This window comes from Dermacentor albipictus, chromosome 1, assembly GCF_038994185.2.
Source record: "Dermacentor albipictus isolate Rhodes 1998 colony chromosome 1, USDA_Dalb.pri_finalv2, whole genome shotgun sequence".
In the NCBI taxonomy this organism is placed as follows: Eukaryota; Metazoa; Arthropoda; class Arachnida; order Ixodida; family Ixodidae; genus Dermacentor; species Dermacentor albipictus.
The window spans coordinates 96743032-96768671 of record NC_091821.1 but is presented as its reverse complement, the minus strand read 5'-3'; the positions used below and the strand labels follow the sequence as shown (position 1 = coordinate 96768671).

Genomic DNA, 25640 nt, shown 5'->3' with positions numbered 1-25640 from the left:
ACGAAGGTTCGCGCAAGGAAGGGCACGTGCGCCTCTACTTGGCATTCGGCGATGAACACGCCATCTTAACCCTCGTCCCCTGCCATCCTGCCCTCTCCCGTTTCCGACGCTGACTCCAGCCAACAGTTCTCTAGAGGGTGTTGGTTTAGCACATGCTTTATCGAGTGACATCAGTCACACGCAAACGCAGGCCAATGGTCGAGCGCCCTCTCCTCCTTCGACCTCCGCCGCACACACGCTACCCTTCCCCCAGGGCATGACATCCGGTTGCTGGCGTCCAGCCGTGTTTAAAACGGTGGCCAAAAAATGTTCGTCACTTTAAAATTGGGTGTCCGATAGCAGATATTGACCCTAGGTCCCCACAGCAGCGCGATGCTCTACCCATTATAGGCTACATTGACGCCTGCATAACTAGAAGGAATAACAACTTTACCAGCTCTTCTCTCGTGCAACCTAGTGCTTTGACACGCTTGGAGCGTGCGTCGTGTAGAAAGACATATAAAAGTGGGAGCGCACCAGTTTCTTCAATCCTTGCCTTGCGGCTGCTAGCGCTTTGCGACGCTATGTGACCTAGCACCGCCTTCGGGATCCGTTCAGTTCGCCCCACACTCTACTACGGTGATGCATTCTGCATGCTCGTACATACGGTGGCTATTAAATTATTGATCAGAAACAAAAATTGCACTTTAACCAACTAATGTGAATTAAACGTGTCATGCGTATGGGAACAAGAACTTGCACTGAAATGTTGTATTAGTGTTAAAGCAATACCAACGCACGACCGAAGAGGAGTGGAGCGCCATGCTCAGGAGCTCAGACCTACATCAACTCCCGGCCGTCCCTAGGACCCGCGACGCGGCGGTGAGGCTCGGTCTACCCGTACCGACGTGGGCGCGGCCCGCTACTCTACCGCCTTGAGCCGGTAGCGTACCTCAGGACCTAAACGGTGGCCAAATTTCCGTCCGTCCGTCCGTCCGTCCGTCCGTCCGTCCGTCCGTCCGTCCGTCCGTCCGTCCGTCCGTCCGTCCGTCCGTCCGTCTGTCCGTCCGTCCGTCTGTCCGTCTGTCTGTCTGTCCGTCTGTCTGTCTGTCCGTCCGTCCGTCCGTCCGTCCGTCCGTCCGTCCGTCCGTCCGTCCGTCCGTCCGTCCGTCTGTCTGTCTGTCTGTCTGTCTGTCTGTCTGTCTGTCTGTCTGTCTGTCTGTCTGTCTGTCTGTCTGTCTGTCTGTCTGTCAAAGCAATGAAAACCGTCGTATTGGCAACTACGGATGACGTTTGCACAGCTGTACGTAAGCTTAAGTTCTCACAAGCACATAAAACGAAGCTTTGAGCACATTTTACGCCTCTTTCTGCTTCTCTCTCTCATCTCCTGGCGTACCCCGTTCCCGATGAGGCCACCAAGCCTGGAACCACCCCTGATTAAGTCCTCCACATTGCCTTGTCATCTCTCTCTCTCTTTCTGTCATGAGCAGACACGCAGCTCTTCACGGAGATACCTTTGCATTTAACGAATGTGTCACTTTCACGCATTTTATATCTAGCAGTTTATAATTAACGAACGGCATCACGAGAATGTAATTCAGTGTTGACAGCCGTCCCGCATTCAATAGTTTCCAATAAGTTTTCGTTGCATATAATGACCTCAATCACTCAAAAACGATCTTAGGAATCAGTTCAGAACCGAAGTATCAGTAATGAAGTTGCAGGACGCGTTAGGAAACGGCTGATACAACGTCTTCTCACAAGCTAACATGGTTACCTTCATCTTTTTTTTATGTTTAAGAAATTCGGCCGATGGGCGCCGTAGATGAAGTGTTAGGTGAAATTTTTTCTATAGATTGATTTATGATATTTATAATTTACCCAAAACACAGGATTGGAACTTGTAAGCAAAACAGAGTGAGAAAGGTAAAAGGAAGGCAGGGATGTTACCCAATCAAGAGTCCGGTTGGCTACTCTACGCTGGGGTAGGGAGAATGGGAATAGAAAGAAGAGGGATAGAGAGACGTGCACAGAGAGCACTAAGGAGTCAAAGGCGCTCACACGAGCCAGATGTTCTCCGGAAGCACAAAAGTACATTCACTGCCTGCTGCGCCGATGATCCGTGGAGACGGTGTTTTAGTATTCTTTGTTCACTCAGAAGACGATCATCTAGTTTTCTGAATGCGCGACATATAAGTTCTCTTTGTGCTTCAAACAGGAATGGCCCACAGTCCTGCATGCGATGTCTGCCGGCTGCGAGGAGAACACTGACCACCTATTGTGCCACTGTCCATCTAAACAAAATTTCTAAAAATTATTCGCTCAAGATTAATGTTCAAAGTAGAGAATACCAAAGAAGAATCGCGCCGTCAGCGGCATTCGTCTCATTTTCTTTTTCTGTTTTACCGACATAATGCATGGCCACACCGCCTGTAATTACATGTTGGCAGCTCTTCTATAACTATTGTTACTTCTTTACGCTCTGCGTGAAACTAATACAATTTTGTGATAGAAATATGTAGCGCAACGAACCGAAGGCAACACAATGGAAGCAAAACGCACAGAATACGCGTTCCTTTCCTGTTCCTTCTGATGTTGGGCTTACCTTGCATGTGTTCTATATAAATTTTTCATGTGGGGAGTAATTACGCTTTACAGAAGTGGTTCGCTACTAGTTTCTCGAACAGACAAAGTGACAAATTTGCTTGTTTCTTATGCGTTATTTATTAACCCTGATGGCCTTTAGCCGTGAAACGAATTTCAATTCTGTCAGAATTGGGCGTCACTTGCTATAAAACCGCGTGTAACGAACACATGTAATACTATTATCGCTCATATCATTACAACCGCACTATCCATGCGCCTCACTTTGACACGTTTGTGTAGAGGAAAGAAGCCGTTACTAGGTTACGCATCTATCGCGTGCACATATAGCGCTGTTGAATGGGGCAAATGGGGCGATAGTAAGAGGCGATTGGAAGTTTCATGGCAAAAAAGTAGGGAGACCACAAACAACGGAGGCGTACGAAAACAAAATTCCCAATCGTGATCCAGATAGTTTGATGCTGAGAATTATTTGTTTTCCGTTTTTTTTTTTTAGATAGGTAGGGCATTAGGCAAAATAATAATGAGAGCATTGGTGGCACAACCCACCCCACCGTTTCAAACGGAACGCTCATAGCATCCACCCATCCAGCCATCCATCGATCCAAATGACGCAGTCGGAATTTTCGCTTCTCTGTCGGCGTTAAGACAGGCATTCGCGAGCGGGAATGGTCGCGTTTGAGAGAGCTCACTTTGCCATAGTATAGGTATAATTCATAAAACTAAACACTGTGCTTGTCACGAGTCAAGTGTGCAGTTCGTTGCAAGAATTTGACGGTTGCTCGATTGTGGCACCCCCGCGTTCGACACGTAGGGTCCAGAAATGGCGTGAAGAGACTCGGGCAACAAGACTCGGGGGATGCCAGTTCGCGCCCACCATTTTTGACCACGGTGGGCCCACCACGAATAGGGAGCGAGCACGACTGCAAGATTAGACCGTAAGAGCCCCACCAGCTCTATCAGAATTTAAGCATGTAAGCTTTCTAATGCGTGAATAAATGTCGCATGTATATTTGGTTACTTCATGTATGTGCCCTAGTGCCCATACACCCTCAGCAGACACACAAGACATCTGACGCGCCTCACTGCGGCTGTGTCCCCGATACAGCCTACCCGAAATTTTTTTTTTCGATTTTTGTGCGTTCGGGGAAGCGTTACTTAGTGGAGTGCGTATATGTTAAACCTTAAAAAGAAGCGCCTTGATATAGACAGTCGCTTTTGGTGTGAATAAACAGACAAAACCAACAGGCTGGGCATAAATATATTATGCAATTCACCATTTTTTCAAGCATCTTTCGCGTTCTTGAAATTCCAACGAAAGGAGTGCCACGTGATATCATGTTTCGTTCAATTCCTCAACCTTTTGCACGTCGCGTCATGCTCTTTTCTTTTTAACATACGTTAACTAGACCAGGGGACTCGTCTCGCTATATAGATATTTTTATGTTTATTCTTTTTTTTTAAGCCGAGCCATGTGCTGTTAACAGTTATGTTTCACAGTAGTATAAGCATATGAAAAAGATATACATTGTGTGAATGCTTCAGTTGTTCGCCGATGCCTGAAGAACAGGTTTCCTTTATTTCTTCTGTTAAACTTCAGAAAGCCCAAATCACTTTAAAATATAGGTGTGTTTATTGCATCGCCGTTTGTTTTCTTTATCAACTGGCAGTACGGATGCGTGGTTTTCGAAAGCAACGTGCCTGCCGAAAAATCCTCTCGACTTCTGTCCCGTCCAGGGACTGAGCTACAGTGCTTACAAACTCGGCGTGCCTGCCTCTCGCCATTCAGCTAATGAGTCCGATCGACTCCTGTGTGAAGCGTACGTGTGGTCTGCTTCACATTGTTCCCGTGCAGCGCCGGTGCAGAACGCCGCACTTGTGTGCTACCCGTCCCGCCGTCGGCAGTCGCCGCCATCGGCGGCCTGTCGGCGCGGGCCCACGGAACAAAGCGATTCGCCGCGCATGTCGCCGCCGGTGTCCGGCGGGGGCCCGCACGTGAAGCGGAACATGGCCAGCCCCTGTCGTTCCCTTGTCAGCCGCCTGTCGACGGCTCAAGCTCGATGAGAGCGTGCGGGGAGGCGCGTCCTTTCGCAAGGTGGCACGGCGGCCCCCCCCCCCCCCCCCCCCCCGCTCGCCCACACAGAGCCAGCGAGTGTCCGACCGGAGCGGAAGCCGCCCTCTGCGGTGCATACGCGTCACGCATCGGGCACTCGGCGTGCGAAGCCGCAGTCGGGTCCGTTGTTCTCCCGAGCCCGTGTACGCTCGAGCACGTGCGCGCTCTTATATTCTGCGTACTCCTCTTATTTAACTTCGACACAGTCTTCGCGGGCTACCTAAATTAGTGGAAAAGTAGTAGCAAGTATGGCTCCGCATATTTCTCTTTCCTGCAGCCATTTGCGACGTACTTGTCGTCTATAATGGCAGCTACAAGTTCCCCACGGTGAAGCTAGCACGTGTTCACTGAAGAGCAAGTCCTAAAATAAAGTTCTCTTGTAAATATTGTTCTTACGCAGCGAAGTCCAGTGAATACAGTCTGTCCTATAGTACAGCGTTTTATTCAGCTGATTGATGCGCGTTTGATGCCAATAACAGAAACACGAATCCATTTCTGTGCTGTGCGACTGCCCGGTCGAGGCATTTTGCGTGATTTCGCGGGCTTCTTTCACACTCGGAAAAACACTTTTATGGATCGCGTATTAAGCAACAGAAAGCTGCATCGCAAGCTTTTCCTTTTGCTCTAGAATTTTCTCATTGACACTTTTAATCTAATTGTAGTATTGGAGAAGTTGGTTAATTAAGACTAATTGCGTAATTAGACGGAATCCAAAAGCAATCCAAGTATCCTCAAGGGACGGCAAACAACATTACCTTGGTTCTGTCCAGCTATGTTGCATTTGCATATCTTTAAACCTTGGTGCATGATAGTTGCATGGGACACCCTGTATATATACAAATCACCCTCCTTATACCACGTATAATCACTGCTAAATTACAATTCATGCGGTTTATTCCTTGCATATTCTTTTCTTGTTCTTTAAAATAAAATTTGGCCATTTCTGCAAACTACTTTAGCTCAATTCTCGTTCGTTTTGCACTACACAAAAGAAAGAAAAGAAGAGGTAGGGGGGATAGACATGAAGCAGTACATCTGCATGCTGAGTTACTAAGCGTATTCTTTACCTGATCGATATCCACCCCGTTGCTTGGGTGATTAGATATTAGAGAAAGGGCATGTTCCTAAATGGAAGTGGCGCCTGTTTGCGACTTGAGGTCGCTAGAGGCACTCGTTCTTTATTCCCAAATTCCGACATGTGCACCCGTCACTCTCTCTTGGCGTTTTTAGCGCACGTGATTTTCAAGCGTGCTAGCCATACTGCAAAACCAGTGATTCTGAAAGAAGTTTAACACAAAATTTGTCCACTATCTCTAGAGTAATAGAAACACACACAAGAGCTGGAAAAATGATAATAACGGTCACGATCAAGCTAGCGATTAACAATGAGCATTGTTAATAAAAAGCCTTCGCATTTGCATTTTTGCTGCGTGCTTGTTGAAAGGCCGAGTTCCACGAAGCCACCGGCGCGGTTCAAATCATAATGATTCATAGCTGCACATGCTGTCGCGAGAAATGACTGCTTTCGAACGTCCGCAAACAAACGGAGTGGTATGGCGGGCAGAATAAATTGTCTCTTGCGCTAGTTCATTTGACCTTTGCTGATGGCATATATCGTGTAAAATTTCCCTGGAAGAAATGTGAGGGGACCTCAGAAATGTGTTTGCTCTAGTGAAAGTTCACCCTAGTGAAATATGTATAGAGGAGTCCACTGTGATCCATAAAAGTAAAGGAACAATAACTATAGCATGTAAATACATTTATATAACGCATGCTTTGTGCGTTCGGGGAGACTGCTCTAGAGTGTTAAAAAAAAATAGAGGGAAAAAAATACTTTGCTAATTCATTCTAGCCGGCGACATGCCCGCGGGTGTGCAATGTATTAAACATGGCAGCGTTCAATTGCGACTGCAATTGTAAGGAGAACTTGCACGGTTCCGCCGTCTTCTCTATAGCTACAATATAGATAGCTGCTTGTCTTCCGAAAAGGCAAAGAAAGGTACCGCAGACACACTTGCCCTCTGCAACCACCACATTTATTCTCATCCTTTTTTATTATCCCGTGAATATGCACACTTTGCCCCTGTGGGACTCGAACGCTTTCACCATGTGTCGTTTGCGTTTGTTGTCTCTGGATATACGTATGCACCTACCGCCTGGGTTACCACGACGCAAACAGACCATGCTGTACCTTCTGTGGCTAGGCGTTGCATTTACGAATTCATATGCCTTTCTTATTGGAATGGCCGACAGCCCCAAGTGCGACACATGTAGCAGCGATGAGACGCTCGCTCACATTATCTGTGTCTGCCCGCGATATAGTGCCCAGGGGCAAGTGATGTGCTTTGCGCTTGACCAGCTGGACAATCGTCCACTATGAGAACTAAAACCTTTAGGTCAGTGCTCCCAAAGAACATCCGCGCTGAAGGCCTTACTCGCGTTACCAAGGTTCCTGCGGTCTGCGGGCCTTCACGATAGACTTTAAGAACGCCGCCCTCTACCACTCTATAGTGCACGGGGTTTGTTTGTGCTCGTCCCTCTTTCTCTCTATCTATCTCTATCTCCCCTTTCTACCCTTTTTATCCCCCTACTCCTTCCCCCCGTGCAGGGTAGCCAACCGGAGCTACGTCTGGTTAACCTCCCTGCCTTTCTATGCATCCTTCTCTCTCTCTCTCTCTCTTCACGTATTCTCGAGCTTAAAACTCACAGCAAATGTCCCAACTCGGCATGTATAATTTAACAGCGTTGCTCCCCCGGTCATTGTACGCGCGATGGCAAGAGACTTGACGTGACACACATCTTCCGACGCACGGAGACGCGCGTGAACGTTTAAGCCTGTCCTGTTTAGTATGTGTCATTGAAAGTGTTCCCATGTCACCATTCAGTACTTCCCCGTCGACAGCCTACCGGTGAAAATGGCTGAGTTCACTTGTTAGTGGCGCATGCAGCTCGAATTACAGGAGGACGACAGGTGTTTGTCAAAGCGACTTGACTCTTACGCGACTCCGACCCGCGCAAGAACAGGTCACTACATCTGGATATATGGGTGAAATAATGGACCGAGAACTGTTGTATTCATGGGGCTTTTCCTGGAAGTAGAATCCGCAAAGCGCGCGATTTAATAAGGATACATTTTGTTGACGCGGTCAAAAATTGCGACAACCTCTTTGCGCAAACAAATGCCATTTGTGCCGATACTTAGAGGCGTATGAATGAACAAACGCTGCATCGCTCCTCACTGTAGCACCGTGACGCATGACCACGTCGTAAAGACCTAAAATAAATCGAAGCATGTCTACCTTCATTATCTACCTTCACCAAGACAAACTACAATGTTGGATACAACAACATGGAATCTCAGTGGATTGTTCTGCATTGCAGCAGCCTACCAGTGGAGTGGTTCACTCTGCTCCAAAATAAAAAAAAAACAGCCGCACTTTCGCCCGAAAGGCGAAGCATCGATTGCGATAGCAAATTCATAGACCGCTATACGAAGTAAGGATAGTAGTTTTATCGGCCGTATAAACTTGGAAACATTCTCTAACTAAATTTACAAGCATGGTGTCAGCGAGCGCAGGCAAATGTGAACAGATCACACTCGACGACCGCGGACACTAACTGTCAAAACGCTGGCCTGAGGAAGCACGGCAGCAGCGAACGAAGTGACCTTCGTACTGTCTATCGCAACAACGCAAACCACGGTGCTCCACTGTGACGCAAATTGAGCTGCGAGAACAAAGCACGTACAAAGGTGCGATCCGTCTGCAGATCGCTTTCAAGATAGAGCGCGCGCGACCGCGCAAAGCACGCAATTGCTGTCAGAGTTACTATATATAGTTATATATAGAGCACTGTTGTCTCGTTCGCACAGCGCACGATTTTGCGCACTGTGCACAAGGAAACATGACCAGCGGTATAATTCAGTGCTACATGAATACTGAGGCAGAACAAGCGGATCGCAGAGCATGATCACGGCGCTGGAACATGGTAGAAAATGGCATAGTTTCGGTACCTGCGCACGTGACCGCACGACCGTAGGGAAAACCAGACGAAGCGGAAGTCCATCTCTCTTGCTTCGGTGAGAAGTAAAAGAAAAAAACACGCAGACATCCGGTTGTGTGTTTTATTATTTTTCTAAACTTCAATTCGTCAATACAAGCAACAGATCGCAAAGATAACAGATGCATGCCTTGAATAATTCTCGATGTCACGTGTCACCACGAGCGACGTCACACTGCGGACGCGATACGTAGGTGCAGGGCACGACTACGTCACCGTCCGCCTTGGAGCGCGGCGGCCGCGAGCAGGAAAATCGGCGTTCAGTTTGAAATTTCACATTTTTTCGCGGCGCGTATAGTGATGTAATACTTTGCAGACCCGATCGGGATCGCGCAATGTATGCTCTGCGCTTGCCAGCTCAATATGGCTACACCTGCTGAGGGGCCGTTTAACAATGTGCAAAAGGACTTCCTGTGGCCTTACCGTGAAACAGCGGCAAAGCAGTAGCGTTAGACGCTGGCAGAAGAACCCGACAACGATCCTCAGGCGCATTTTACAGAATAACGTAGCCGCCACCCCAGCAACAGACGAGATGTTCATTTGAGGGATCGCCAGCTGTTTGTGCGCATGCGCGAGTAAGAGCCGACGTGATAGGGAAAATCTGGGGGCTTTTGCTCCTTGAATATTGGGGGCGAGGAGTTACGGAGTCGCCATCTGTGGGAAACGCCTCCCTTGCGTAGTACGAGGGATCACGCGGCGCGCTCCTCATAGGTTTCGCTTACGGCGCTCAATAAAAACACCACGCAGCAGCCCTCCTGGACATTTATGTATGTACCCTCAAAACGAGGGAAGTTTTTGACTGTCGACATAATAATCTTGGGCAAACTTAAAGCACAGAATCGTTTACAGACGCTATCTCTTTACCGAATACTTACAGCGAACGCCACTATACGCATGGGCGCCGCGATGGAGTCTCCAGAACCTGCTTCTTGCGTGAAAGGCAGGCAAACGCTGAAAGTAAACTATGTGAAATATGCTCTTACAATAGGCTGTCTGTATAACCAAATGGGGCATAACAGAATGAAGCCTCAATGCAGCGATCGCACGGGTTCGCAGCGAACGACTGCGCGTCTGCATGCATGTCCACGCACAATGTTTTCCTTTCGCTGTGAGCGCGTTTTCGCGCCGTGCCGTGAGCTATAGGCCGCAGAATATGAGCATTGGACAATACACTAGCAACCATTGTTGCGTGGACGTTATCAGAACTGTTCAAAAATAATTTCGTTATGGAGACTTCGACGCCTACGGCGACTTGGGTGCAGTCGCAGCCGCAGCCACATTTTTCTTGATGTGCTCTGCCACCTATAGCGGTATCGGCGAATCTCCGTAGCAGGGTTGCCAGATTGGGCTATCAATAGCCAAATTGGGCTAATTTTTAGTCGGGTTGGTGTCGAAATTCCGAGTTGGCTACATGGCTATATTTTGGTTATTTTTGTCTTAAGTACCTCCGAGTCCCGAGGACACGTCAACACTGACAAAATTCTCGAAGGCCGCTGTATAACCCAAAGCTCATTGCTGCTACAAAGATATGTAGGCAATCTCGAAGGCTGTGTTTTTAGCACTGCCGACGTTGGGAGGATGGCGTTGTCATGGATGCCATATTTTTACGTCATTTCAGCGCTAAGCTATCTTCTTTTTGTTTTGGTTTCAGCGCCATCTGCTGCCGGTTCACATGTGGTTCAATAAGAAAAACGCTGGGGATGACAGCTGTAGAGTACATGTTCCGTACAGCTGCTATAGAGCAAACTATTATGTGGACTTAACACAACAGCTCAAGTATACGCACGCAGGTCGTAGCGAGTCATTCTTGGCCGCGGTCCTTCAATGTTTATCAAGGGTTCCTCGAAGCTTATTACTTGGTTTTCCCGCAAGTCTCCGCGTTATTTATCTACCCAGTAAAGTTACGAAAAATCCGCAAGTCGCTTTAAGCGAGAAACGCAACGGTTCGAGTCTTTATGTAGCTGCTCGGCGAAGCGCAGTGGTCTCGACTGTCAATCAAAATGAAATATTCTGCTCTAGTATCACCAAGCATCAACAAGCATCAGGAAAGCAAAAAACATTGCTGAAAATCCCTTGTTTCCCCTGTTGTTTGAGCTCGCTTTATGCCTACTCTCGCAGCCTATTTCGAACGCACCAGTCCAACGCGTGTTCAGCCAGGGGCGCGATCGGAGATCTTTGTTCGATACGCGTTATGTTCGGTTGCTGCAACGTCACAAAGTGGCAGTATGCAAAATTTGTGAGAACGGGGCGGAGAGAGCAGCCAATCGGTAAGCGGTGAACTCCCCGGAAGTTTACTTCACTCATTTGTCGTCTGCTTGCAGACAGTACACTACAAAGCGAAATGTTTCTCGTCTTCCAATGAATGAAATCTTTATCTAAAAAATTTATTTTTGTTCTTCTCAAGCTTAAACACGTTTTTAAATAGTAGTACGTGTGACTACTACAATTTATAACCATTTGTTTCTCTGCGTCGTGTCGCTAGGTGGTGTCACGCGCAGCGAGAAAAATAAAAGTAAAAGGAAACGACGTTGGAACTGTGGCGCACTTTTCAAGAGGCAGCAACAACATTCCAGTGGCTCGCTGGCACCCGATGATGGGGTCAATTTCGCTGTACAACCAAGGGCCAGTTCTGGCCAAAGAGCGCTACGGAGTTGCTCGAGAAGTCGAGGTTAAATTGTGTTTGTGGACTGCAAAACACGCATGAAAAAAAGATGAAGCGATATATACACGTCATGGTTTTAGGAACAACGAAATCAACCCGTCCACTAGAGATTTTGACAAAGGCGAAAATTTGGAACAATTTAATCCCATCATCCCTGTACAAGCGTAAAATACGTACGCACTTCAGGCGTAAAGCACAATTTTCTTTGCAGGGTGAAGCCCACGTACTGCAATATTACTGAGTGCTGAAAAAAACAAGTTTACCAACCTTTAAACGGACAGACAACTGAACAACCTTTTGATGAGATTGTCTTGTAAATGGAAATATCGTGAGTAAGTGACATCGATACAATCGAACGCGAGTTTATCAACACTTAACTGGCGAATATAAGCTCTCTCCCCCCCCCCCCCCGCCTACTCCTTTCCCTGCACTACACGATCACAAATTATTGTTGTGTCGCCGTCAACCAGATATTACGAACCTTTCGCAGTGTAGTCCGTATCGACGGCGATTATTCTTGCGTAACCATCCTTTTCCTATCCCTCTGAGTAATCCAACAATGCCTAAAACGCAAAATGAGATTTCTTCAGGATTGATACTTGCTCTTCGCGGATAACATTTTAGTACATCCCTTATGCTCATGCATACATGTCTTTGTGAGGACAGCTTTCCCAGCGCTTACCTAAAAAAAAACAATTCAAATATTAGGGAAACCCACGCAAACTTAGGTAACAGATGCTATAATCAGCTGATTTACCACAAGTTTGTGTTTACGCTTCATTGTTGCTGTGAGTGACCCATCATGTACACGGAAAAAACTGCAGTCACGAACTGAATTACAATAATGAAAACAAAAACAAAAGCACTCCTAATATAACATGGGGAGCTATAGTGATCGAAGGAAAAGAAAATTGAGAAGAAAAAATATAATAACGGTCGACGTTCCTAAACGAATGCGAAGAGAAAAACCTTATATGGTGAACGCACTGCCATGTTCCTCGATGACCCGTACCAACGTCTTCCTTTGTACATAGCTCTTCCAGACCGTTTGGGGAAGCTGCAACAATAGCCGTGATAAACTCCGCTTGCTCTCAGCTATATATACCACAGCCGAGTTCTCGAGCATGGTTTTTGTGACAGACCTTACTACTTTTCCTCAGCTCTTGACGGAGCGAGTGCCTCGAGAACTTTGATAACGTGACGGACAGGAAATTCACGCCAGACAGGCGGCTGTCACTTGGCTGCAGTTGGCGGCACTCGTTTTGGAAACACGTCAAACTCGCACCGCTGTCGTCGCCTCCTGGTTCCGGATAGAGAAGAAAGGGAAGAGGGGTGGCATGCAGGGGGGAAACAGGGGTTGGATCTGCACCGATCGTTTGCCGAGTGCGCTCTGCACGCATACACCGCGTCGCAGTCGAGTCGAGCGGCTCGTTCATCTGACAATCAAGGCCAGTTGGCAGAACGAAAAACGCCCGCGCGCCACCGAAAATGACGCTACAAAGCGGCGAGAGGGAAAAAAAGAGAACCAGTGGGCGCTGCTTGTCAATCTCTCTCGCGACGCCCTCTCCTTGGGTCGAACAACGGAGTTATTCCCGCGGCAGCAGTGCACGCACGCTTGCGAAGGAGGGAGGGCCAAGGAGTTGCTCCCACGTCAGCCTCGTTAAGTCCACATTGCGTGACCGTATCGTGCGCGCTCGTCGCCCTGTTCCCGGGAGTAGATGGCGGTGAGCCACAGAGAAGCCGCTCTCTTTGCTGCCACGGTTGGCGAAGAGGAGAAAGGAATAAAAGAGCAAGACAAAGTGGAATTGGAAAGCGGAGGCCGTTCTCACAAAAGAGAAAAACGGAAGACTGCGACGACGCGACGGAAGCGCTCTCAATGTGGCGGCGGCCATTCAGGGCGGAATTACTTTCCGCTTGTTGTCATTCGCAAACACGGCTTTCGCGCGGCGGCGTATACAAGAGCGGCGGCGGGTAGGCGATGGGAAGACAGGCAACAAGAGGAGGAAGGACGCCCAGCGAATGTAACAACGAGAAGCACGCGCGCTCACGCAGAGCCAACCATGCGACGGGGGTCGCCGTGCGCACATTGCTCCTCCTGTGTTCGACGGCAAACTGTCCGTGTCGCGTATTTCATTTTTTTTTTCTTCTTTGGCTTCTCCTTCTGTGGCGCCCGTCGCTGTCTGTCGGGCACCCACATTTTTTTTTATTTCTTTCGTTCTCGTCTCCGGGTCAAACAAAAGGCACCTGGAAGCGCTGCATCGGCCAGCAGACCCGGGCCTGTCAGTCACGCGGCGCAAAAGGCCCATTGTCTGGTCGCGGCGAGCCCTGTCGTTACGGCGACGACCGAGAGATGCTCGCGGGAGTCCTGGCCCCGGCTGTCAGGTCTCCTCTGGCGACCGTGTGTCCCCTGCCTGAGCGCGCGCGCGTCCGCTGATCGCTTCCCGGTGTCATTTTTCTCCCGCTCGAGCCCGTCCACGCTTTGACAGGCGTGTCTCTCCACCTACGTTCTGCTCCTCTTCTCTTGTCCCGTGACGAACGCGTCTCTAGGCGCCGCCAGTGGTTGTACCGCTGTTTTCCCGCTCATCTTGCAGGGACTCAGAACGCGGTGCTGCTGTGCTCACCGTTGCTGCCAATTCTATGTCCCAGACCGCGGTCACATTTCACCACCTGCGATGGATAGATCCCCGTGTGCTGACTCTTGGGTAGCCAGTAAGTCCATGACGAGCGTAGACTTATTAGCAGGCAGTAAGTTCGGCATGAATAGAGTTTGTGTCCACGTATCGAGAAGAGACGAGAACTAAGAGGGAAGTTGCCGATTTGCTCCATTATCAAAATGAAACCAAATGAGGTTAGAACGAAGGAGTGTAAGTGAAATGAAGACAGATGGCTAAATTTTTGACCTGCTGTGGAATGCAAAGGTTACGGATAAGAGCGAGAGAACTAAAGAAGCGGCAAGTTGAACGTAAGGAAGTTAGCCAGAAAGAGTTCGGTCGAGTGCCTTACACTGAGGAGGCCAGAAAGGGTACAAAAGAAAGATAAGCGTATAGGGAGAAGGGTGCGAAACTCACCAATGACACTGACCCCATGTAGACATGGCACAGTGCTGATATAAATAGCCACTCACATCATTACCGGTAGCTTCTCCGAAGAGCAAAACATCGAGGTCAACCCTCCCCCCCCCCCCTTTATCTATAGCTTTAGAAGCATATGCTATATCTAGAACTCTCTTCCGAAGTTGCATTTCTGTTACTTTGTTTTAAAGTTGAACCTTATTATCTCTCCCCCTTTCTGTACACATAAGGTCACAACTGTACAATCGACAATGCTAAAAAAGGTTAATACGAGAAAGTTACGGTGCATCTCCACGGTGTATTCACAGGCCACCTCCGCCAACCCAAGTATTGTGACGGCAAACGAAATGTGCACGCGTAGGATAAGCTGCTCTCAAATGCGATAATGAAACACCCTAAGACCAGCTGCCGACCTGCGCAAAATGGGTCCTATCGGAAGCCGCTAAATTTCTAAAAGTTGCATGCTCGTATGCAGTATGGAATTCCTGATTTGAACATGGTAATGCAGGACTTAATTATGCAGTTGCTGCAGAGCCACTCAGTCGGCATGCCCTCAAGAAGTGCAACAACGACTTCAGCGCCTTCTGTGCCGAGGACGGTCTACCAGTCAGCGATGACCTTTTCTCCGGCAAGGGGCGATTGTGCAGGCTATACGGTGGAGAGTTTTCTTCTAGGTGCTTGAGAATTCTGCGCTACGTAACGCTTGTGTGCAGTATCATTTTTTTCTCGTATATATATCCATTTTTGCTCGTCTCTTCTTCTATACCACTTTCAGTCCAATAACGATATCCCGGTACAGTGTAGCCAGCTGGTCTATAGACTGGCTAACCTCCCTGTCTATCATCCTCTCCTCTCTGCAGAGTCACTGCAGCATCGTTAATAATAACTTAGCCGATGACGCTGCCCGATCTTCTCACGTCGGAATGCCAACGTTGCGCACTCTGCAAGCGAGGTGCCAGCATGCGCGTTTTATCCCGTTGGCTCACTGGAATACACAACGGGTCTCTTACGGTCACTTACACAACCTCGATCTATCATTACGACTGCAGACACCGTCAAACCGCGCAGCTCCCGGCCCGATCTTCAGGAGGCCATCCTGGAGTGGGCTGAGAGGATAAAGGAGGCCTACTTCAAGTAGTTCCTACCCCATCCTCTATTCCATTGCCCCCTTCCCTTTAAAGAGGGATAAACAAAGTTTTCATCATCATCATCATCATCATCTCACAACATGACACAACACTGTTGTGTCTATTGGGGATCAGAGTACCCTTCGCGGATTCATACTGCTATAGCTTCGGAATGGCCGACTCCTAGACGTGCGCTCAATGCATATGTGAGGACACTACCCAGCGCCTCCTCTGCCACTGTGCCAGCTCCAACGAATGACGCCAGGCTCTCTGTGCCTTGAGCAGGCTGGACGATCGGCTCTTTACCGAAGATGGGGCCTTGCGAACCTGGCTTCAACCCCCATCAGCCCACAAAGCCACACTAGCGAACCTGCAGTGCCGTACAGCAGCGTATTTGCCGAATACTCGGAGTGCCTTACCGGACCGTCAGCCATGCGAGAATTTCCACCTTTTAATTAAAGTCTGCATCTCTCTCTCGGGTATCCGCTATACAAACGATGCACATTGTTTAGCGCGCGTGATCAATCCGAACTCTTGTTTCTTCTTTCTTTCCCTCACCCAACTTCCTCCATACGTAAGGTAGATGGTCAGATTCAAATAGTCTACTTTGTCTCCTCGCTTTTTCTTCATTCCATCTCTCTCTGGGGAGAACAGTAAGCAAATATGTGCTTTTATTTATTAAAAACTTTAAATATTCGTAGACGAGCCACAAAAAAGTACTTATTGTTGCTTTAGGTCCCCCCCCCCCCCCCCCCCCCCAGCTGGTGCAATTCAATTTCTACAAAAAATGGCCACTTACCTTTTGGGGCATTTCGAATGTGTCTCAGTGAGTGGTACTTGATACGCACCACTGACACTTCCGGATTATGTCGTGCAGTAATCCAGACAGGATTTGCTGACGATATGCCGTACCGAGTTTTGGGGTCTCCGTAGGTGCATGAGAAAGCTGTACTGCATGGATGAACATTGCAGCTTGCAGTTCAGCATGTAGCGCGCATGCTACAAGGTTGCACGTAGAACAAGTCGCTATAGGGTTTCAAAGACGAACAGTGCCACTGTAAGGACAAATGCAATGTACCTCACATGGCATGAGTTGAAAGTGTGCACAAACATCACCTCCGTCCCGATCTCGCCAGCCCTAACACTCGCCCTAGCTAGCGCCTTCGAGCAACGCTGAGCGTCATTACTTGATCAGAGTAAGGATGCCCAGCGTCATTGCTCTGAGCGAGTGAGCTAGCTTGCTAAGAAATTCCCTCTCGAAAAGCCAGTACGCTTGCGGGAGAAACTGCGTCATATAATGGGTAACGTGTTGTCGGACTATACACTCTAAGAAGAATTCCGGGGAAAACGGGAGTAACTGCGCAGTTAGTCCCAAAAAGGGCGCTTTCGTCCCTCAAGGGAGTAACTGCATGGATGTGCGTGCCGTGTGCAAATTTTGGAGAGTAAGTGTTTAGTCCCTGGTCGGAAAGAGAGCAACGGGAGGACGAACGGCAACAGTTACTCCTCATGCGCTCCGCTGTTTTCGTCCGTGTCGTGCAGTGATGCGGCAAAAACTGTATTGTCTATAAATCGTGAATAGTTCGAAGTTCGTAAGCTCTCTATTGAACTACATGCAAAGCAGCACTTTGCCTCTTCGTGAGAAAATTGCGTGAAATTTAAAGTTGGAATGTGAAGAGCCATGCTCTTCTTGCGCATACCATAAGTGAGCGATACACATTAAACGCGCAAGTCATTGATAGACTGTCAGATTTTGCTGGTCAATAGTACTTAAATTCCTTCCGTTCCAAGGAGATTACGAACTTAACTGAAGTGATGTGTAGCTCAAACGGGACACACTAAGCGACAGAGCAATTGTCCGTCTCTGTCGTCTTAGGTGCCCCGTTTGAGCTCGCCACACGTTTACATCGCCTAGTGCCTCAGTTTAAAGCACCCTAAGAATACTCGGGCAGGTTTCTTTTCGCTCTCGCTTATGGTTGCAGGTACACTCAACGTTACACTCTCCCCGCACAGCATACACAAAATGCCTAGTCACTTTTACATTGCAACACCTGCGTTCTGATGCTTAACTTGTCTCAATTTCCTGCTGCCGTCAACCAATCTGCTGTGGTGCAGCAGCAACTGGTAGCGTGATCAGTTGGCCGAAATGCCTGGGATTTTGGCATGGCAACTAGCAGAGCACACCCGAGGTGTACTGTAATATAAATTGGACCGTCTCCCCCGGAAAGTACCTCGGTGTCCCGCTAAATAACTACCTCAATGCTGATGAATATTGGTCTGAGGAAAATAAACGCGTCAAAATGCTACCGATAAATGGGGTGGCCATAACTTTTCAATGTTCGCAAGAGCTTCCGTTTGTAATATGTTTTTAATTGCAAAAGTGTTCTACGTGTTGCAAGTGATGGCCATAGCAAGAACTTCGGTTCAAAAAATCCACCGAGTGTTTGCGACCTTTATTTGGGGATCGCAATGGGAGCGCACAAGCCGGTGCAATTTGTTTCACAAGGTGAAAAATGGTGGGCTAGGGCTCTCACACCTGTTTTTCAAGCAGCTGGTAAGCAGATTCTTCTTTGTTCGGGACCAGACTGATGTGTTTTTGAGAACTGTGATCCAAGCACGATTGCAGGATTATCTATCTGACTTTGTCGTGTCATCTGCTTCTTTCGGAGCTGGACCACTCAGTCCTTATTTGCGTGAAGTGGTTACTTCCGTACGCCTGCTCAAGGCAAGGTTCTCATATGAATACTTGTGTGAAGTCACGAAAAAGCGTTTGTATTCTGATATTCTCGATGTATTTTTACCATTACCGGTTTACCGAGCTGCCTACAGGCTAGGTCCTGAGCGCGATGTGCTAAAGCGCGTTAAAAAAATGCCAGTGAGACCCTCTGCTAAAACGTTCTTTTTTCAATTACATACCGACACTCTCCCTGTAAAGCCATGGTTACAAAGCAAAGGTCTTTTTGTACCTTGGTCGGTAAACTGCTTAATCTGTAATAAGCCAGAATCAATTGAGCATATTTTTATTGACTGCCATGACGCCGTATTTCTGTGGGACGTCCTACAAAGAACACTTAAAAAAGAATTGCCGATAAGCCCTTTTGGAATCCGGTTTCTTCCACGTGCAGAAACACGGGGAGCGCCGAGTGATATGCTAATGCTGCTTTGCATGCACAGCGTATGGAAGACGAGAATGGACATCAGGCATTGTCATATACAGGCTCACTCAGCAAGACACTATTTTGTTGAGAGCATTATATACACACGCGACTTGTTCAGAGCACTATGTGAACCCCCGGAATGGCTTCCTGTACTAGACCAATTGGCTTCTGTGAAGCCCCTTTAAACACCTTACACTGGCCGAGCTGTGGCTGGTGTTTTTAGAATATGTACATGTCGTGTATTTGATCTTTTTGTTTGCGTTTGTGAAAAGGCAATAAAGAAAAAAAAATCTGCTGTGGTGCAGTGGTTAGAGTAGCTGACTTGGGAACGCGAGGACGAGAGTTCGAATCCTGCTTTCGAGCACCTTTTTTTTCATTTTTTTTTCACCTGAGTAATCTTTTAATAATATTTGGGGTTTTACGTGCCAAAACCACTTTCTGATTATGAGGCACGCCGTAGTGGAGGACTCCGGAAATTTTGACCACCTGGGGTTCTTTAACGTGCACCTAAATCTAAGCACACGGGTGTTTTCGCATTTCGCCCCCATCGAGTTGCGGCCGCCGTGGCCGGGATTCGATCCCGCGACCTCGTGCTCAGCAGCCCAACACCATAGCCACTGAGCAACCACGGCGGGTTGAGTAATCTTTTTTTTTTTATTAGGGTATAAATGCCTAATTTCATTAATTCCACCTTTGCGGAGCATCGGAAATAATGACCGTTACTCCCTTGAGGAGCATTGGAAAAGAGCGGCTGTTAGTCCTCGGAGGAGTGACGGCATGGGGAGCAACAGGTCATCCCCTCGCACTTACCCCCTAAAGGGAAGAATGGTTGTGGCAGATCAGTTGCTCTCCTAAAGGAGTAACCTCAGTACCCCATTTCCTCCTTTTCTTCTTAGAGTGTAGCTTGCAGTTCAGTGATCCGTAAGTCAAGTTTTAAGTTAGGTAACATATGTAACACATGGCGACACGCTGAGCAGGCTTCGACCTTTCGATGTGGAGGAAGCGTTATGGTTACGGCAATTTTGGGACATGGGAGCAGGGCGTGAAAACTAAAACAAGGGCATCATCAGTCGCCTGTTTAGAGATCCTCGTTTTAGACTGCCATGGAAAGCCTTGAGCTTTGCAAACTATTGGTCATTCTAGAGATGGACATAGCTCCATCCACGTCGCCTTGTAGGCACGTGCGGGAGCTGTACCGCACTTTCTCGCTTACAGACAAGAAGAGAGGACACGATAAAAGAGAGACGACAATAATCCAGGTTTCATCAGTGTCATGTATTTGCAGGATCATCGGCATCAAGGAGTATGTACAACAATAAACAAAATAATACAAACAAAGACTATCGCGTGCGCATTCCGCACGCGCCGACTTCAAATATATTAATGTACACGACTCGATCATCTCACACAAGCGAAAACAATGAAAAGTAGCCATGAACTTTCCAAGAAATTGCGCAACACACAAGACGAAAATGCGAACGGACATATTTCTGTACAGTATGTATGTTACAATCCTCCCACAAGAATAAGGACGAGACGACGCAATTGAAACACGTGACGTCTCAAAATAAAAATAAAATAAAGACTGAGTGTTATTTTGGCAACACGCTTTGGACACCCTTGACTTAGCATTTGACGTCAGGAGAGATCACACCGCGTTTAGGCATGCTATAGTGCAAATCGAGCATGCATTCTCCTTTGGGAAGCGCTTCCCCGTTTAACTCCCAGAGAAGATTAAACATTACACTCCAATTCCAACCTTCCCAAGCAACAATAACTAACCGTTGTATCCCTGTGTGCGTGGTGCGCGGCACCGAACACGAACCGGCCGCACGTGTCTATAGTTTTCATAGTTTTCCTGTCGAGAGGCGCGCCTGCATTGCGGCAGGGGTTTACGCGCTCTTCTTCAGCTACAGGCGCCGCCAAAACAGCAGCAAGCCGGGGAAATGAAACTACTCAGGCAAATGCTTAGTTACAAAAAACGCGACGCTGGGGTTTGGTCTTGGAGGTTTCATGGTGATCTACTCGCTCCTCTTTTAAGTCAGCGGCTTCTCTCTTTTTCTTTAATAAATGTTTTTCCTCCTCTTCCTCAGTGGACACACAGCGGGATTCGATTTTCTAGTAAATATGTAGCTTTACCGTTAAAGACGCTAAGCTGTAAATTGCCCACGCCCGACAAGGACACATTGCAAAACCAGTGGAATGACGCGGGACCCTTCGCGAGTAACGATGGTTAACAAACCTAACTGGTCAGTGTCCACCTACCCTCCCCCAACCCTTTCCGATTTTTTCCTTCTTTCCTTGCATATCCTATGCATTGCAATGCGGCGTCTTCCTTAGCACACGCCGATCAGAGAGGCCGCACGTACCACTGGAAATAGTTTTTTTTTTATTATCTGAGGAAACGACACCGCATCGAGGAGCGGTGAACCAATGAACGACCCTTGCCGTTTTGTCGTAACGGTGTGCGCCACGCGGTGCAACCACTACGTAGGGGGCGCGCACTCACAGCCGCGGGCTCATCGCTCAAGATAAGCATCGAGAGCGGCCACACGGAAAAAAGAGGCCCAACTCCCAGCGAGTCGTAAAACGCAGCGGCGCGACGAATATTTATAAATCGCGCGCCTGCAGCGCTCTGCTAGCACACAATCTGCCATTCGGATCACGCGATTCCCCTCGCGTATGCTAATTCCCTCTCCCCTTTTCAAAGAAACGCTTCATTTAGATTAGCAAGGCCATCGCGTCGCGCCGAGCTAGGCACCATTCGTCAACCTGATCGATGGGGCAATCACGAAGATGCCCCTCGTAGCCTCTTTCTTTTTTTATACATTGAAACATGTACCAAACTGAAAGCACTGCTCTTTTTTTTTTCTTCCTTTCCTTTTGTTTTTCACTTTTCTACCGCACATTTTCCCCCCTAACATTTGCACTCTCCAGTCCTGCATGTACGCCGTTCGGAGCGTGCACGAAATCACCGCCACGCTGGGATGAGCCGGTGACCGGAGAATAACATTAGCGCTGGTATAACAAGACAAAATGTGACACATTTAGAAGTGACGCCAGCGATGGCAGTGAACAAGTATATGAATTGAGCGCCTGAAGGCTTTTACGTAGCATCGATATAAATTCGTGCAAATTTGGTGCAGCCTGTGAAGAGTGAGCATGCCTGCGGCGACACTGCCAGCAAACGTACATCACAAATGGTTTTCTTTTCTACTTGCGTGGAAACGAACAGAACACCAGCTAAAATAGATGCAGCCTCGATAGGCCGCGCGGCCCGCTGTGGCGACATAACGAGACCCACATCGTGAAAGGGAATACGCCGGAAAAAAAATAATAAAGGAAAAAAAAAGCAAGCAGGAGGCGGCGCACAACTGTCGTTAAGGTAGAGCCGACGTGAGAAAATTGGCGCCTGACGTCGCAGGCATAGGCCGTCGATGACGAACAAGTGAGTAGTTTGCGCCTTTTGTGAGAAGGACAACGTTCCTCGTCCTCGTCGTTCATTTTGTGACGTGGCTTTCAACGAGCAAGTGGCGTAGCTTGCCAGTGCGAATGCCGATTGCATCCGCGCGGTTAATCGAAATAGGCCGAAAGCAATAATAGCCTGCATTCATACCGACTTAATATCTTCCATCCTTTGAAGATGTCACGGCGTGAATGACAATCGGTGCGCCACCTGTACTAGCATGCCACCGACGGAAAAAGGTTGACAAGGGAGACAAAGGTCGCCGGATACAGCGGATGCTAACAACAGCCAATAAAACGGATGTCCACTGACGTATTGACAGGCGCGTGACCAAAGACAAGAAGTGTTTCACAGCTGTTAATTCTTTAGTTGAGCCATTCCGGTGAAGCCCAGCCCCACAAGTGACGAGTGTGGAATCGTAAAAGTGCGCAAAGTACAGTCGCGAAAGTAAAAGAAAAAAGAAAAAACTGTGACAACGTGCAGGTGACGCGGAGTACATTTCCAAAATCACACGACGCTTTCGAGTGCATAAATCCTACAGGCGTGACATTATTGCGAACAATCGTGCTTAAATAGAGCCAGAACAGCCCGTCGGATGCCTGCCCGTGCATTTCCGGTTCACTCTTAGCAGCAAATTCACCAAAGGGGAAGAACTGCATATTGCTTGCATATGTTACCGGCACAACGAGGCCTATCGGTAAGTATTTCCGTAGCGATGTCTTTCGGACAAGCTTCTATTGGGGCCTAAACAACACGTTAAAAAAATGAAGAGGGAGACCAACGAAAGACAAGCACTGCCGAGCAACGCGGGGCACAAAGCCATGAAAGGCTCGACAGAGATCGTTACAAACTACGCTCGGGATGAGAAGAAAGCCGCTCAGAGTCCAAGTGAGCTTCAACGCATGCGCGCACACAAGAGTCCACGTGAAGAACTTTCTTACAAGTGAGCAGCCGTATAGAGAGAGGGTAGGTGGGAGAGGGGTAATGGCACTGCACTGGCGAGTGTCCACAGGCCACGAAAGAGTAAGAGAGCGTGTTCAGGGGTGCACAGGAGGTCCTAGCCTCTGTCCGTAGAGTCCGTAGGGCGAGTAGTACATGCCGAGCGAAGGGTGAGGTAGCGGCGCGAATGGCGTGCCGGGGAAGGTCGGTATTGGCGGCTTGTACGGGTGGTAGCGCGCCGAGAGGGAGCCGACGGGGCTCAGGCTGGTCGGGTAGGTCCTGCGAAGGCCAGCCGGCGTGGTCAGCGATGGTGCCGTGCTGTAGTGCAGGTGGCAGGCGGCGGCTGCTGCGCTCAGGCTGACCGACGGCACCGACAGGCTTGGCGACAGCAGCGGCAGCGCGCTAGAGTCCGTCACCGACAGGTTGGTGTGGGTGCGCAGATGCTGTAGCAGCTCCTCAGAGGTGGAGAACCGCTTGCCGCAGTACGTGTCGCCCACCATCCAGCTACACACGTTGGGCCGCGTCAGCATTGAGTGCGCGGCGGCCGCGCCTGGGTAGAGGGGCGAGCCGAGGCCGCTGGAGCCCATCCCAGGAGGTACCAGCCCCGGGTTCAGGCCCAGACTCTGACCCAGGCGGTCGTGCGAGCACTGGGTGCAGCCGCTGGGACAGACACCCAGCTGGGCGCTCTGCATGCTCATCTGGCAGTTCGTGCAGAACGGGTCGCGGCAAACGGGCACCAGCGAGGTGCCGCCGCCGGCTGTCTTCACCCGTGCGTAGCCCACGTACGGCGACAGGGGCGAGCCGACGGGGTAACTGCCCAATTTCAGTGCTTGGCTCGCCAGCGCCGCGCCGGGGAACGAGCCGTCCATGCCTCCTGGCAGATGGCCCGCCAGCAGCGGCGAGCAGCAGTTAGCCAGCGGGTTGAGCCCCTTGTAGGCCGCGCTCAGAGAGGTCAACTGCGACAGCGCGTCCTTGTCGCGCGCCAGGTCCAAGCCAAGGGCCGCGGCACCGCCGTAGCCAAGGCCGCTCAGCGTGTTCTGCGACGAAGGCGTCGACGATGACGAGGAGGTAGTCGTCGTGATGGCCGTCGCTGAACCTGAAGAAGCATCGGACTTGGAGTGACCGCCTTCGGATGCCGCAGGCGAGGCCTTGCCGCTGGAGGCAATGGACGCAGCGGGCGACGAGCTGGCGACCCGCGGCGGGGATTTGGACGATGAGGAAGGGGACTTCTTGCCGCCGCCGACATCACCATTGGAGGCGGAGTCCTCCTTCTTCGCCGACTCGTAGGGCTTGAAGGACGGCTTGTCGTCCAGCTGGCTCGATGAGGACGTCGAAGAAGAAGAGAGCGACGATGACTTGCCCTTGCTCTTGTCTTGGTCCTTGGGCTTCTCCAGCGGTGGAATTATGGGCTTGATGTTGGGGTTGTCGGCGCCAATGTTGCTGCATGTCTGCGCCAGCAGTGCCAGAGGGCTCTTCTTGGCGTCGAGCTGCGAAAAAGCGAAAAGAAAACATAAATCATGGCGCCAATGGCTTGCCGGTGGCTAGCAGTAGCAATATAATAAAGCTGCCGAACACAGCCGAGTGGAGCACGAACAAGGATACAGGATAAAGCGCTAGACACCTGTTCGTCACTTTTGCCAAGAATGTATGCAGCATGTCTAAAGACGCAGGACAAAGCATGAGGTCTTGAGCTTTAGCTTGCGTCCTTGTTTAATATCAGCCCAGTCTCTCGCTTTGACGCTTCGCCACGAAAGAAAATTCACGAAGGAGGAAGAGTCAAAGGACCTAGCGATTGTGGAAGTCGAATGAAAACGAGCGATTCCACAGCTGCGGCCACACGAGCAAGTTGCCACGCACGTGACTTCGTAGTTCACACGTAGCACTCGATGTGATTAATACAGATTGTCCGTCAAAATGAATAAGAGAAGACACACGAAGTGCGCACACAATGAAGTATAGGATACCTGAATACTAGCCGTCCTTCTAGATGTCGAGTGGAGCAGTTTCTCCTTTCCCTAAGTGCTTATCAACTTCACTCATTCTTGCCGTCAACATAGCACGACAGCAGCGGAGGGCGAAGGAAGAAGTTCCGATCGGATGAGTGGAAGCAGTGTGACGGCAAAGACTATCAGCAGCGTGCGTGAACCGAAAGAGCTCGGTCTATCGCACATGACCTGAGCGCTAGGAGTAAATGTCGCGGCGTCGATCGCCTCTACTTCGCTTGGTCTTTCGAAGGTACGGATAATAAGAGTGCAAAACAGCCGGACGCCCCAATCCATCATCGGTTTCTCGGAAGCGGGCAATATTTGCGCGCGCTTTGTAACACATGTGCGCCGCCTCGGCGCGAAACCTTTGTCTCGGCCGCAGAAATGTCCCGCTCCTGTCACTCGCAGCGTCGGGAGTGTTAGTGCGCATCCCGCGAGACAATGAGGCGCATGCACTCGGCAACGCACCCGTCGGGAGCC

General features: G+C 49.3%; 1 protein-coding gene across 6 annotated transcripts in view; it reads right to left on the bottom strand.

The window, feature by feature from the left end:
* noc (no ocelli) overlaps nucleotides 1-25640 on the bottom strand; it is a 184768-nt gene that overhangs the window by 142495 nt on the left and 16633 nt on the right. For 2 of the 6 annotated variants that reach the window (XM_065432822.2, XM_065432823.1), the window contains exon 2: nucleotides 20025-24662. The exons of the other annotated variants lie outside the window; for them this stretch is intronic. In XM_065432822.2, the coding sequence (XP_065288894.1) occupies nucleotides 23274-24662 (1389 nt within the window). In that variant the 3' untranslated portion in view covers nucleotides 20025-23273. Of the gene's footprint in view, nucleotides 1-20024; nucleotides 24663-25640 lie in introns of those variants that run through there. 6 annotated transcript variants of the gene reach the window in all.